Raw genomic sequence first — 15011 nt, 5'->3', positions numbered from 1 at the left:
GGGGAGGGGTGTCGTCTTCTCAAAGGCTACGATAAAGAGAAGCAGCAGTAAATTGAAACACGCTATATGGAAAGAGTCTTTCAGTATAGCCGGCGGACTCTTCATTCACGGTGGTTTTATTACACCCTTAACATCACACAATCTCAAGCTAGCCTTTGAACTATTATTTATTAATTTGAGTCTTTCTTCTCGTCTCAAATAAACATGGAAATGCCATTCAGTTTATTAGAGGATGGCAAGTCTTTCTATGTTTTGTGTCCTCCCCTCAATTAATTTGACCAAATCTCATTTCATTTGAACCCATTCCTGCTTGTTAAGCCACTGGCTATGTTGTCGATTCGTGTCGTGTCTTATTTCCACAAAATTCACAGCCTGTTTTTGCATAAGTATTTTAATCAAAGAAAAGAAAGTAATATTACAGAACTGATAACACATCACACCCCATGGAAGAAAAATGACAAAACACTCTTTTTCTGCTGTTGATTTCCATACTTATTGAAACAAAATAAGGACAATTTGTGGCTGAAAGACTGTCTGCTATTTCATTTGTACTTCCTTGGTCACTCATATTAATTAAGAGTCTTGATTGTAATCAAGATGCAACTTTTCGACTTTTGTCTCAACTAACAACTCTTCATGTCGATCACTAGAACATTTTCTCAAACATTTCTATTTATTACAAATACAAAATGTTCAATAAAAAATTGGAAATTCAGTTCTATCGTAATAGTTGGATGGGATTACAAGATCATATCAAGAAACATTACAATATGAGGCAAAGCTAGAGGGTCTTGAAACTGAAGCAATTGATTTAACAGGTTTCTACTATGAAAAACACCACATGTTCAGAGAAATATATGACCATCATAAAGCACATGTTTTAAAAAGAAAAAAGGATTATTCAACCACTTGTTTCAACACTGAAATAAGATATTAGAAATCTATGAATAATGCCATTAGAGGGGGAATTTCACCTTTAAAACGACTTGAGAGCAGACTGTCACATTAGTGGAGGGGTGTCGATGCTATGATGGATCACGTCAAGCATGGACAATAATGAACCGACTCATTCTCGCTGTAACAAGTGCCAATTAGAGAAATGCCACTGCTCTGTAGACGCTGACCTGTCCACCAATCAGCTGCCCCCGCGCTTTCCTCACTCAAACACACACACACAAACACACAGCGAGCTACAAAACGGCTCTCTCCGGGAAATGAAGGAAATGGCTAAACCAGATCGTCTGCTGGGTGCATCTGCTCGTGTCTTCATGTCCCCCGAGTTTAGCAAACTCTGTGATATATAGCGTGTTCAATGTACAGGAGTTTGAGCAATAGTCTCACTTGTCGTCAGTTTGCTAAACGAGACACCAGACTCGGTCTCAGCCACAGCCAGGAACCCTGTTACGTTTCAGATTGAAGGTCCTGTCTGCTGCTTATGAGATAATACGGATGCTATTCAGTCTTTAGGCACCTATTCGGAAAGACATGTTCTGTACAGACCGTACAAAATGTAATCTGTGAATGCTTTCTGGCAGCTATCACACCGACTCAGTGGCTTAACGCTTCTCACCCTGATTGTATTGATGCTATCTGTGCTTACCAATAACAGCAATACAGAACAACAACTAGGAGGTCAACTGGAGGACTACAATATACCCAATGATTGTGTTATGAGGATATAAATCTATCCATGATGCAATATTTTTAATTTAAAGCAACAGATGCATTTCCATTACAATACTACAATCTGACTCAAACTAGTTATTGTAAAGTATGGTGGCTGACAAGGGCAAACACGTTACAATAGGCGCTTTCACGACCGCAGTACTTTTCCCACAAAGGTTCATCAGAACTTAGTTCATGAGAACTCTTTAGTTCTCATGAACTAAGTACAGATCGCGTTCACACCGGAAAAAGTCCCTGGGGGAGGATTAGGCAAATGAAGCCGCTGACGTCACTTCTTCTTCTTCTTCTTCTGCGTTGGGTTTACTGGCAGGCCGCAAACCACTTCACGGCGTATACTGCCGCCCAAAGTCCCCGGAGTTGGGGACTTCCGAGTAAATCGCCAGAACGCCGACACCTCCTCATCTCCACAGCTCCCATGTTTTATTTTGTGTTGCCATAAGTTAGTCTCTCTGCGTTTCTGCGCTGGGCTAATGCTAATAATGCTAATGCGAGGATAATAAAATGGCGGCTTCACAAAACTTTTTGGGAGTTTTACGGGGCGTGGTTTGCAATCCGCCCAGCCAATCAGAAATAGGAACCTTTTTCTCCCACGAACGTCCCTGCTCTCTAGCAGGGACGGAAAAGGGGGTGAAAAGGTTCTCATGAACTAATTTGAGTTCCGGGTCTTTTTGGTGTGAACGCAACATTTCGGAACTATATCGGAACTAAAGTGGGAAAAGTACTGCGGTGTGAATGCGCCTAATGGCCAAAAACACGCTGCAGTTACAGAAACACTAAAAAGTGACACACACAGCTGGACCAGAGCTTGTTGTTGACGTTCGGGGATTATAAAGTTGGTCAACTGTCACTGATGGTAGAGTTAGTCTGTTTCATAATCTCAGGTGTTTTGTCATAATATAATTTGAAATTACTAGATTAGCTACATTAGCTATCTAGTTGCAGATCTGCAATAATATCGGAAGGGCTCATCCGATCACATTGTTAAAATGTGCTGATAAAACGTACATTCACAGTTGGCTAACATAATCGCCAAATGTCAAAAAGCGCTCCGGTCCCAGCTGCTGTATGAGCGTCACTTTTTAGTGTCTCTGTTTTGTATTGAGCTTCTTGCAGCATTTTGTTAGTTGCAGCGCTTCGTTAATGTGCATTTTTCGTTAAGTTGGTGAATGCTTTCGTTGTCAAGTTGGTGAAGATGTTTCTTCATTTGCATGTGTTTTGGCACTTATGTGTTTTTTTATTTGCATCGCTTTTGAAAATGCAGCACGTTTTTCCTTATTGAAGTGCATTGGGCCGTTGTAAGATGGTTGGCCGTCAGCCACCGTACATATTAAAGAGAAAAAATAATATCTAGGGATTTATTAAAGGAATGAACTGGTTCAAAGCCACCTGATATGACAGCGGTGCTGCAGTAATCGTTCCTAAATCAGATCAAATATCTTCAAAAATAATCTATTTACCACATGCTGCAGACCAAGCATCTGGATGTCGAATTCAAACACACGTTCTCCTTGAACAACAGTGTGATTAATGGCAGGAAAAACATCAAGAAAGTTGCATGTTTCTAAGTTCAAAAGACGAATATGTTCACCATTTTTTATGCTTTCTCAATCATCACAACCAACAAAGCTACATATATTCAAATGTTACTTTTAAATACGCTTTACGTATATTTATATCTTCTCTGGTTTTGCTGCTTAGAATAACAAAACATACATACAGGAAACGGCAGACGGCTGTACATGAAAATATACACAATCACCAAAACCTGTTCAGAAAAAAAGAACAGGAGGAGACGAAGAAGTGCTTTTGAACAGTGAGTGTCTGAAGGAAAACATGAGCGGTTGAGTTTTCATCTGGAAGAAGAAGAAGGTGAGATCGCTCAAAAGCAAACATCGAACAGAGAGGAAGGTAAGGGAGTGTAAAGTGTGCTCACTTCCTGTTTACAGAAACCTCCATCGACCAAAATCTGTGTTTCAGGTAACATTATTATTTTATTTTTTGGTTTTTAGTGTGTTAATTAAGCTTGTGCCTTTGACAGGTCATTTAAACCTGCTTTTTTTTCTAAAATGTGTTGTTTCAGAATTGAAATGGGTTATACCACTGCAACCAATTTGGCTTGTATAAGGAACAAAACATCCAGTCATTTCTTATTTTTTAGATACATCTTCTTGACTAATGAAAACACACAAAATGTGCACATTTAGAATATTTTAGGTGCAGCCTGATCCCATCTTTCCTAAACGACTGCGGATCAGGAAATTACTTATGTCATTATTGAAACTGGAAGAACTCAACAGGGGATTTTTGTTAATAGCGTCAGTTGAAAAAAATCCAGTTTTTGGTAACATTTTTATTGTTTTTTTTGGTATTTAGTGTCTGAATGTAGTTATTTGTACCTTTGTCAGGTTATTTAAACCTGCTTTTTGCTTAGAAAAACTATGATAATCAGAATATAAATCAATTTGCTGTTGTATGAGGAAAAGAAAATCCAGTTATTCTTTTGTTACATACAACTTCTCGTATTTTCTGCTAATGAAAACACACTAAATTTGCAGATTGAGAATATTTTAGTTGCAGCATGGTCCCATCTCTCCCTAACAAACTACGGATCAGGAAATTGCTTATGTCATTATCGAAACTGGCGGAACTCAGCAGGGGCTTTGAAATTACTGTTAGTTTTGCTATTCAAAAACCATAACGATGAATGGAGCTTAATGGTTTTTACATCTAATAGTGCCAAAAATGCTACAGTCATCTATATGCTATGCAGCACTGTGAATTCAATGAGAGACGAATGGCTTCGGAAATTGCTTCAGATCCGGTTTAAAGTCTCTTTTTCTACCGTGTCCTGAAACTGCTCTCGTGGAGCAATATCCGATCTCTGGCTTCTCTATCCAAGAGTCTCTGCACCACATAACTGAATCTTCAGCGCCTGGAGAGTCTCCGTGTGAGGACACCGAGATTTGTTCAGATATGAAATGTCTGCAGACCGGATGTCCAGCCATTGAGGGGGAACTCATCACAACACCCACAATTTCAAACCCCTTAAAGACTGCGCTTCACACAACTATCTGACCCGATATCAGTTCTCGGGAGGGTTCTATACTTGAGGGAGGGAGGGACAGTGAGACAGGGAGAGAGAGGGAGAGACAGTGGGGTTGTGTTTCTCCTCCATCAGACAGACAGGAAGTGGATCAGCAGGAGGGAGGAAACCCCCTTCTGGGTCACAGGTGGCTCTGCTCAGGGGCTAGCAGGGGGCCGGGGAGAGGGGCAGGAGCCTTGGCTGTCGAAGCTGGCTGTCCTCGCCTTCCACTGCAGGACACACAGACACAAGGAAGTGATTCATAACACACACTGTCACTCTCAGGTCACTCTCAGCACAGGATACAATCTGTATAAAGGTGGCATTGTTCCAGGAGTATAGAAGGGTTTCAATTAGATTGACCAATTTAGTAGGGGAGGTAGAAAATATTAATAACACAAAAAGAGACTGAAAGCAGTTAATCAATTAACTTAGACTCAATATTTAATATGATCTCACCACAGACACAATATCAAAATCTCTGTCTTTAAAAACTTTAAAAAGCAATAATACAAAATATAGGGAATATAGCCAGATCGGTTATGTATACCCCGTCTCTTGTTGCCTATATACAGCTTCATAACATAAATAACAAATATGTACAGAAATAAAATAGATGGCATGGTAAAATACTCCAAACAACATGTTTTTAAAGTACATATACACAAATACTTACAAAAAAACAATACAATAAAATATAAGAACAATGTTGATTGATAATGCTGAGCCATACTGTAGTTATAAAATAAAAGAAGCCTACGAAGTAAGTAAATATTGATGTATTTTGTCATTTATTTTCCTGCTTAACTTGTATTTTTTGGAAAACACTGTTTTTTAAAACCTAATTGAATTCCCATAATGCTTAAGGGATGGGTTACAGGAACGTAGCCTAAATCAGTGAGCTATGGTTGGACCACGTTTTCTTTTGGCATAGGTATTTCTCAACATTGTGGTAAATTGGTACCATCTAAAGCATGCCGAATAACTTATTATGAGCTACTGTTCTCAGTGAGCTCATTCATATACAGACAACTATCACTGGACTACTTTAATACTGAAGAAAACTTAAAAACGCGATGATTTTAAGGCAGCTTCTGCATTCATGGAGAGCGTCTTTTTCCTATGATTTCAACGTAGATTAATGGACGTTTACTCGCCAAGGACATCAGATATATTGACATATTCAGAAAGGGTAAGTCATTATCACTTTAATAAAAGGGGCGTTATGTCTGTGTGTTTAGGCTTGACTGAGTTATGAGGTGGAGAAAGTCTGCGTTTTGACGCAAATTGCTTCGTTGAGCTGTTCATCAGCCATTGCTGCTAATTTAACACCTGTATGCACCTGTCCTCTTAAAGTGGACCTATCATGCTATATTGGAAAAATATATTGGAGGTCTAAACCTATACAAAACATGTCTGTGAAGTTTTTTGCTTAAAATACCAAATAGTTCACCCATTGTAGCCATGCGTACTGCTCATACTCCTCTTTTGCAGCCCTGTTAGAGAAACGCAGATTTTGGGTCCTTAGCTTTAAAAAAAAAAAAAAAAAAGAGGAGGAGGCGGAGCTAATGCCTGATCAGAATTCTACCGGAGATAAAGTAAAATTCTGCTGTGATAAAACGCCATCCTGTTCTAAACCACATCAAGGATTATGTCTGAAACAGTATGGGGCTCAAATGCTTTTTCTCTTGCGGGTTTATCACAAGGTGAGTTCCTTTTTTTATTTCCTGCATTTTGAACACTGTGCTCTCCAGTACAGGTCTGAGTGTTAGGAGGCTTGCTAATGTAAACAAAGATGAGATTACGTCCAAAACACGTCAGGCATTGTTTCTGATAGAGACTTTCTGTGGTTCCGCCGCCGATTTGACGTCATATCGGCAGCAAATCTGTATCCGCTCGTTGTACCCCCGTTTTTAAAATCAAATCAAATCAGGTTTTATTTATATAGCACATTTTAAAAACGAGTCAAAGTGCTACATGCAAATAATAAATAATAACACATTACTACAATCGCAAACAGAAGACAATAAATGACAACAGCAAATATAAAAATCACACAGGGAAATGTCAGGAGTCGTGCTCTGCTCTGACTAGAAGGCCAGGGAGAATAAGTGAGTTTTTAGTGTTGATTTAAAAACCCCTAGGGTCTGGGCCGACCTCACATGGAGGGGCAGAGTGTTCCAGAGCCTGGGGCCAGCTGCTGCGAAGGCTCGGTGCCCTCTGGGTTTGAGCCTGGTCTTAGGCACTATCAGCAGCAGCTGGTCAGCCGACCTTAATGCTCTGGCTGGGGTGTAGCGCTGGAGGAGTTCTGCTATGGCAGGAGCCAGACCATTTAGGGCTTTAAAAACAAATAAAAGGAGTTTAAAATCAATCCGGAACCGAATTGCAAGCCAGTGCAGCGAGGCTAGAATTGGGGTGCTGTGGTGACGCTTTTTGTGGCCAGTGAGAAGACGTGCAGCTGCGTTCTGCACTAGCTGCAGGTGTGACGATTGGTCCATAAAAGATTTAGGTACGGAGGAAAAGAGATTTTTAGTCCCAGTCCGCCCCTGTTTATGTAGAAAGGACATCAAGAAGTGCATTTTGCATGATAGGTCCCCTTTAAACACATGCAGTATATTTTTGTTGCTTCTTGTTTCTCCATCTGGGCCCTCAAAAGTCCCTCAAAGTTTTATGAAAACATCCACCGATTTCTTATCCTAAATAATTCAATATTTAAAGTGATGCAGGCTATTTTTCTTGGTTAGGCTCGGGCAGTGGTTCTCAAAGTGGGGGGCGCGACCCCCCCTGGGGGGCGCAGAGGCATGCCAGGGGGGGGGGCGCGAGAGACCAGGAGGAAAAATGGTTATTAAAAAAAAAAGATTAAAAAGAAAAAAAAAAGAAATCATAATTTGAAAAATTGATTCGAAAATGATATGATGCAGTACAGTACTATTACGTCTGTGTTTCATTAAAGCTCGGCTCTGTGTGGAACGAGCCATTTTGTGTGCGCGAGCGAGAGAGAGAGAGAGAGAGAGAGAGAGAGAGAGAGAGAGAGAGAGAGAGCGCACCGGTACCGGAGATCGTTGTTGTTAGCTTCTGGTGCTAGCGAGCTATGCTAACGGATATGGAGTTTTTTCAACAACAAAGTGGAGGAGAGTCCTCTCTGTCAGACTGAGAGACTCAGTGAGCTAAAGGACTCTCAGTGTTATCTCAGTGGGTCTCAAACGTTTTGGTCACCATTAATGTAAACAATTATTTCCGAGGCACACGTTTATATGATCATTATAGTTATAAAAAAATAAGAGAATAAATGAAAAACAGCTATGAAATACTATATGACAGTAAAACAAGAATAAAGTTTAAAAGGGGGGTGATTTGTAAAATATCCATAAATAAATAGAAAATCTGTTTCCAGTTCTTTTTCAAATGGGTGTTGAGAGATGTATCCATAGATCTCTTCATTTTGCTCTCAAAGTGCACCAGATTGATGCTTTTAACTTCAAGATTGAACAAAATATCTTCCCGGGGGAGCATGCCCCCGGACCCCCCTATGTGAGGTCCACACACCACCTATGAAAATAGCACTTTACCCCTGCTTACACTTATATGCCGTGAGCTGATTATCGAGCCTTCATTGTAACTGTCACACTGTGTATTCCCGTGGGGAATGTTGCAGTAGAACATTCCACTGTAGCGCCCGGTACATTAATGGGAAACCCTAAATATTTGAGCACCCTCTATGAAACGTCAAGCTACCCCACAGCACCCCCAAAATAAATCTCTGACGCCGCCACTGAGCCTGACCATTTGTGTTGGGGGGGGGGGCCCGACCTTTTTTTTTTCTCCAAAGGGGGGGCCTGACAGAAAAAGTTTGAGAACCACTGGGCTAGGGGCTCACAAACATATAAAAACATACAACATGACAAAACAACATTAAATCAAACAATTTTTGGAAATAAATGAGCTGAATTAAAAGGTAGTGAAAGTCTATTTGGCCATGTTTGAAATGGCTATTAATGGGAATTAAAGGGTTTTTATATGTATTTATGAATGGTGAATTTGAAGGACAGATGCAGTTTATATATACAGGCTCTACCTCTACCTACTGTTGCTGTCTTGATCTGATCATTTGATGGTCTATCGTGGCTATAGGTCTCACATGTTGAAGTAGTTTTTATCTCAATGTGACTACTAGTTCAACAAATGTGGTTATATATAAATAGACAACTTTGAAACAGCTATCCAATAGAGGTGGGAAGTAACTAAGTACATTTACTCAAGTATGTACTAAATTACAATTTTGAGATTCTTGCACTTTACTTGAGTTTTTCCATGTTATGCTACTTTGTACTTTTACTCCATTACATCTATTTAATACATTTAGTTACTTTGCAGATTTGGATTAATAATGTGAAAAATAATCAACACTTAAATCAGACTTTAGTTCCACCTGGAGTAAATTCACAAGCTACCCTGCAGCATACAAAGTCATTATAACTAGCTTGAGTAACCTTTTGAATGAAGGACTTTTACTTGTAACAGAGTATTCCTACACTCTTGTACTTCTTCCTTTAAGATCTGAGTACTTCTCCCACCTCTGCTATCCGATGAAAGCCCCATAGGATTGACAGTGGATGTTAGTTTGCGCTACCTGTCTCTAGACACATTAGATGTCAAATAAGACATGTTTCATATAATGACAACATACTGAACAGATCATTCCTTTAAGAAACAGAGCCCAGACCGACCTCTTTCTCAGACTTCTTGGACTCCAGCAGGGGGTGCCAGTGTGCAATGGGCTTCCGTGGATACGCCAGCATCTCGTTCCAGTGGTCCCTTCCAAGACCCTCAGCATGGCATCCAAGCCTCATCACACCAATGATCTCATTATGACCTACCCTGTGGGGCACACACACACACACACACACACACACACACACACACACACACACACACACACACACACACACACACACACACACACACACACACACACACACACACACACACACACACACACACACACACACACACACACACACACACACACACACACACACACACACACACACACACACACACACACACACACACACACACACACACACACACACACACACACACATATGACTGCATGAACACATCAGACTTAATGTGACCAGACATATCATACATCAACATGTTTTTTTAAATTATTGCAAGAAGGGCATTTGAAATGAAATGAGAATCAAGTCTGCATGGATGTCCCGGTGATTGATCCAGTAAAACATATGCAGCAGATTGTATCTGTGCAACTAGAATTTCATTATTTCAGGATGAAAATGTTTGTTCTTTGAAGATCTCTCCACTATTATTAGCACAACTGGATGTAATCCTACAGATCAGACATGAGAGAAAACACAAGAGGCATAGGTTGTGTTACTAAATATCGCTGCTTCTGTTAATACTACACACAGGAGAAAAAACAACAACATCCTGACCTTTAACATGCATGTTCTCATTCTGTCAGCTGTCTGCCCTGCAACCCCTCCACCCATTTCTTGTTATAGCTTCACATACCGTAAAGGTAGCGTTGTAAACTATTCCTCTAAATACCTTGAATTTGACTGAATCCAATATATATATAAATTAATAATCATTTAAAAACATTATTATAGATCCCCTTCAGACATAATAATGATAAATATACTACTACTACATGTACTACTACTACTACTACTACTACTACTACTACTACTACTACTACTACTACTACTACTACCACTACTACCACTACTACTACTACTACTACTACTACTACTACTACTACTACTACTACTACCACTACTACTACACTGCTACTAATAATAATAAAAGTAATAATGATTATGATAAATATACTACTACTACTACTACTACTACTACTAATAAAAGTAATAATGATTATGATAAATATACTACTACCACTACCACTACTACTACTACTACTACTACTACTACTACTACTACACTGCTACTAATAATAATAAAAGTAATAATGATTATGATAAATATACTACTACTACCACTACTACTACTACTACTACTAAAAGTAATAATGATAATGATAAATATACTACTACTACTACTACTACTACTACTACTACTACTACTACTACTAAAAGTAATAATGATAATGATAAATATACTACTACTACTACTAATACTAATACTACTACTACTGCTAATAATAATAATAATAATAAAAGTAATATTGATAATGATAATAATAGGAAAATAATAAAAATGAAAAAAGCTTTTAACAAAACACCACAAAAACAATCCATTGTTGAAAAATCCCAAAATAAATAAAATGTGTTTCTTTGTGGTTGTAGAAAAGCAACTTCTTTCAGAAAAGTCCATTCCCAGTGTGTGCACTGTAGATTTCAAATGTCACGCCTGTGTAAGTTGCACATTGGTCCATGACCTGGCTCTAAACTAGTGTTGATGCACCAACAATCATCTGTTATGTACACGTCTTAAACATCAGATTCAAGGTGAGCACAGAGAAGACTTTTCTGCAGGTGAAACATGGAGGGGGGTTCATTCTTTCACTTGTTATGTATTGTCCTGAGGAGATGACTTGTTGTTTGTGGTACGTACAAGTCGTAGTCCATGACGGAGATGTGCAGGCTGACGTGGTCCATGCTGTCCGGCGGGATGTCAAAGATGATGGCCTCGTTGTAGGTGGGATTCAGAGTGTTCTTCTTTATGCTCGTCTTCTTCTTTTTCAAACGCCTCCCGTCACATACGAGCGACACTTTGACGTAGGGATCTAAAGGCAACGCGTGAAAGAGAGGAAGGAGGACAGAACATAAGTGACTTCATCTAAACAGGAACTGCTAAAAGATACATTTCATTTTCAATTGTTTTTTTAAACTGCAATAGTTAGAATGAAAGTCAGGCTTATTGGAGTTTGGGGTATGGGTTAATCAAACTTTATTTATACAACACTTTTCATACACACGCTAACACAAAGGGCTTCACAAACCTATTCAAAAGCTAAAATGAAAACAATACTGACCGACTCCCAGTTATTAAAACAAAGCCATCCATAACGTTGTGATTCATTAAAACACTAAATACCGACAGAACACACGACTGAATAAAACAAGAATAAATACAGTTCAATTGAAAGCCAAATTAAAAGGGTGAGTCTTTAGTGAACGCTTTCTTCTCCCTCAGGTTTCATCAATCAATGATATTGTATTTGTACAGCCCAATATCACAAATAACACATTTGTCTCAGCATACAACTCCCTGTCCTTATACGCTTTCCGTGAACAAGGGAAATTCCCAAAACACTTCCCGATTAATAGGGAAAACATTTAAGAAATCTCCCGAGTAGCTATTCAGTGTGTCAACGCTTTGTGTTTGTTTGAAAGGACCTTTTAATGGATCTTTACAGATGTATGTTACACTTGCATCTGGGGGCAGGCTGTCGTGGGCCATAATAATCAAAAGACACCTCACCATGGCTCTCTGTATTAAAAGGGCACTTTAATGCCCATTTCCAGGTATTGTGTGCCTCTACTGTGACATGTGTTCATGCTTTAATGTTCAAAAAGAAATTCCCCCTGGAGGCAACACAGAGATCTGAGCCTTTTCAGACCATTTACATGCACTAAAACCCATATAACACGCTACAGAAGAGAGAAAACCCAAACAGCATAATACTGTAGGGCCTCTTTTAAAAGGAAATCAGATCAAAATCACATTTCCTCGCCCAGAGTGTTTGTTTGTCTTTTAAAAGCAACCCTGGAGGACCTGGCTGTCGGAAATGTGCATGAAAGTGCATGAGTCAACAGCTTGTGTAACCACAGAGGATGATAGGACATAGATAGCTTCAACAGCATGACTGAGAAAGCTTCCTGATGAATGCTGTGTTCAATCTTCAGCCGTGTTTCAGTCAGATGTAAGCTGCCCTCAATCTATAAACAACAAACAAGAGCGCTTGCTTCGCAGAGTGCTCAAAGGCACATTTTGATAGCTCTTGTTTTACGATGCACATATTGAAACAATGGCAGGCAGCTAAACCCCCTTAAAACTCTGAGGAGTTAAAAGGGGGACTCGCAGTAAAACGTCATCATAGGGAGGAAATAATACTACATTCACCTAACCCTGGGCATTTAATGCAAAATAATTGTCCAATTCAACAAATAGATGGAAAAGTGGAACGGGAAAGCTAAAAAAAATACACACCGCCTGCGACTATTTGCTGACAATGTCTTAATGTCACAAGTGTTGAATATTAATATCTGCTGAAACAAACAGAAGGCAGCTGCAGAGACAACTCTCCACTGTTAGCTCACTGAATATGACATCTTCTGGCACATCACATGTCCAGTGAAATAGATTTCTGCAGCGATGGCATATTTCTGTAGGCCAAACCAATTGGATGTTTTGTTATTGGAGAAACAATCTAGCATGCCCGTAACTATTTGCTGACAATATGTTGATATCACAAGTGTTGAATATTAATATCTGCTGAAAGAAACAGCTGTTTGTTCACTTAATATGACATGTTAGTGCCTAACGAGTCGAAAGCAGTGCTGCAGCGACGACCTTCTTGCTAAACCTAAGTTAGCATTGCAGTGGTTCCCTCGATACAACCTAATTCAATTTGCCATTTGATATTGGATTAGTGAAGAAAACCCTGGCATTTATTGTCAAGTAAATGTCACATATTTATCAGAATCAAAGGGGAAATAAGAATGGAGGAGCTATTGTCTACTACAATAAAAAGACTGCCAGCATCTTTTTGCTGACTATGTGTTTTTCACAAGTGTTGAAAATGTATAACTACTGAAATAAACAGGAAGCAGCTGCAGAGACGACTCCGATGTCCTAAAATAGAGGGCAGGGATGCATCGTTTTTGATTTTTTACCCTGGCATTTGATGTAAACTAAACAGCACATATTAGAAGTGATGTCAGTAATGGAGGGAAAAGTGGAATAGAGAAAAGCTGTCTTACACAATTAACTGATTTCCTGCAACTATTTGCTGACAATGTCTTAATTTTGCAGTTGTTGAATATTAATAAGTGCTGAACGAACAGAACGCAGCCGGAGAGGCAATTTAACATGACATGTTTGCAATTGGATATCCAAAGACACACACACACACACACACACACACACACACACACCACACACACACACACACACACACACACACACACACACACACACACACACACACACACACACACACACACACACACACACACACACACACACACACACACACACACACACACACACACACACACACACACACACACGTGTATACATCACTTCAGGGGACATTACATTGACTTACATGCATTTCCTAGAGACTTATCCTAACCTTAACCATAACCAACACATGCCTAACCCTAATCCTAATCCTAAACAAGTCTTCACCCTAAAATTAATGATGCCCCTCATGGGGACCTCGAATTTGTCCCCATAAGGGAGGCGAGTCCCCACACGTGACTATGTAAACAGATGTAGGTCCCCACAAGTATAGTAATGCTAGTCCACACCCACACACACACACACACACACACACACACACACACACACACACACACACACACACACACACACACACACACACACACACACACACACACACACACACACACACACACACACACACACACACACACACACACACACACACACACACACACACACACACACACACACACACACACACACACACACACACACACACACACACACACACACCATAAAACAAGTACAAGTAAAATCAATAGACAATTTAAAAGCAACAATCTAAAAGATGTTAATATGCTAAGGAGGAGAGGTGGGTTTTAAGAAGCGATTTAAAGACAGACAGTGTGAAGGCCTGTCTGATATGCAGGGGGAGATCATTCCACAGTGTGGGAGCCGCTACAGAGAAAGAACACACACACACACACACACACACACACACACACACACACACCACACACACACACACACACACACACACACACACACACACACACACACACACACCTGAGTATCCGGTGATGTCCATGGCCTTCAGGTTCCTGCACTTGATGACAGTGAGGGTGAGTCTGCCCGCAGTAGGAAGGTAGCAGAGGGAGAACATGACCTCCCCAAGGTCAACACTTTCCTGTGGAGAAAAGTGCACACAAGCAAAACATAAATCTCTTTTAGTTCCACATTTATATTCAACACTTTAAACCAGAGTCATGAACAGGTGTCCCTTTCCCTCAAGGTCTGATTCATT

General features: G+C 39.8%; 1 protein-coding gene across 1 annotated transcript in view; it reads right to left on the bottom strand.

The window, feature by feature from the left end:
- Positions 1–4910: 4910 nt before the first annotated feature.
- syt6a (synaptotagmin VIa) overlaps positions 4911–15011 on the bottom strand; it is a 100773-nt gene continuing 90672 nt past the window's right edge. The window contains exons 4-7 of the mRNA XM_034086308.2: positions 14774–14894; positions 11369–11540; positions 9496–9646; positions 4911–4998 (exon numbers count right to left, since the gene is read on the bottom strand). Coding sequence (XP_033942199.1) covers positions 4927–4998; positions 9496–9646; positions 11369–11540; positions 14774–14894 — 516 coding nt within the window. The 3' untranslated portion in view covers positions 4911–4926. The remainder of the gene's footprint in view (positions 4999–9495; positions 9647–11368; positions 11541–14773; positions 14895–15011) is intronic.

Source organism: Pseudochaenichthys georgianus, chromosome 7, assembly GCF_902827115.2.
Source record: "Pseudochaenichthys georgianus chromosome 7, fPseGeo1.2, whole genome shotgun sequence".
Taxonomy (NCBI): Eukaryota; Metazoa; Chordata; class Actinopteri; order Perciformes; family Channichthyidae; genus Pseudochaenichthys; species Pseudochaenichthys georgianus.
This window is presented reverse-complemented; position numbering and strand designations above follow the sequence as displayed.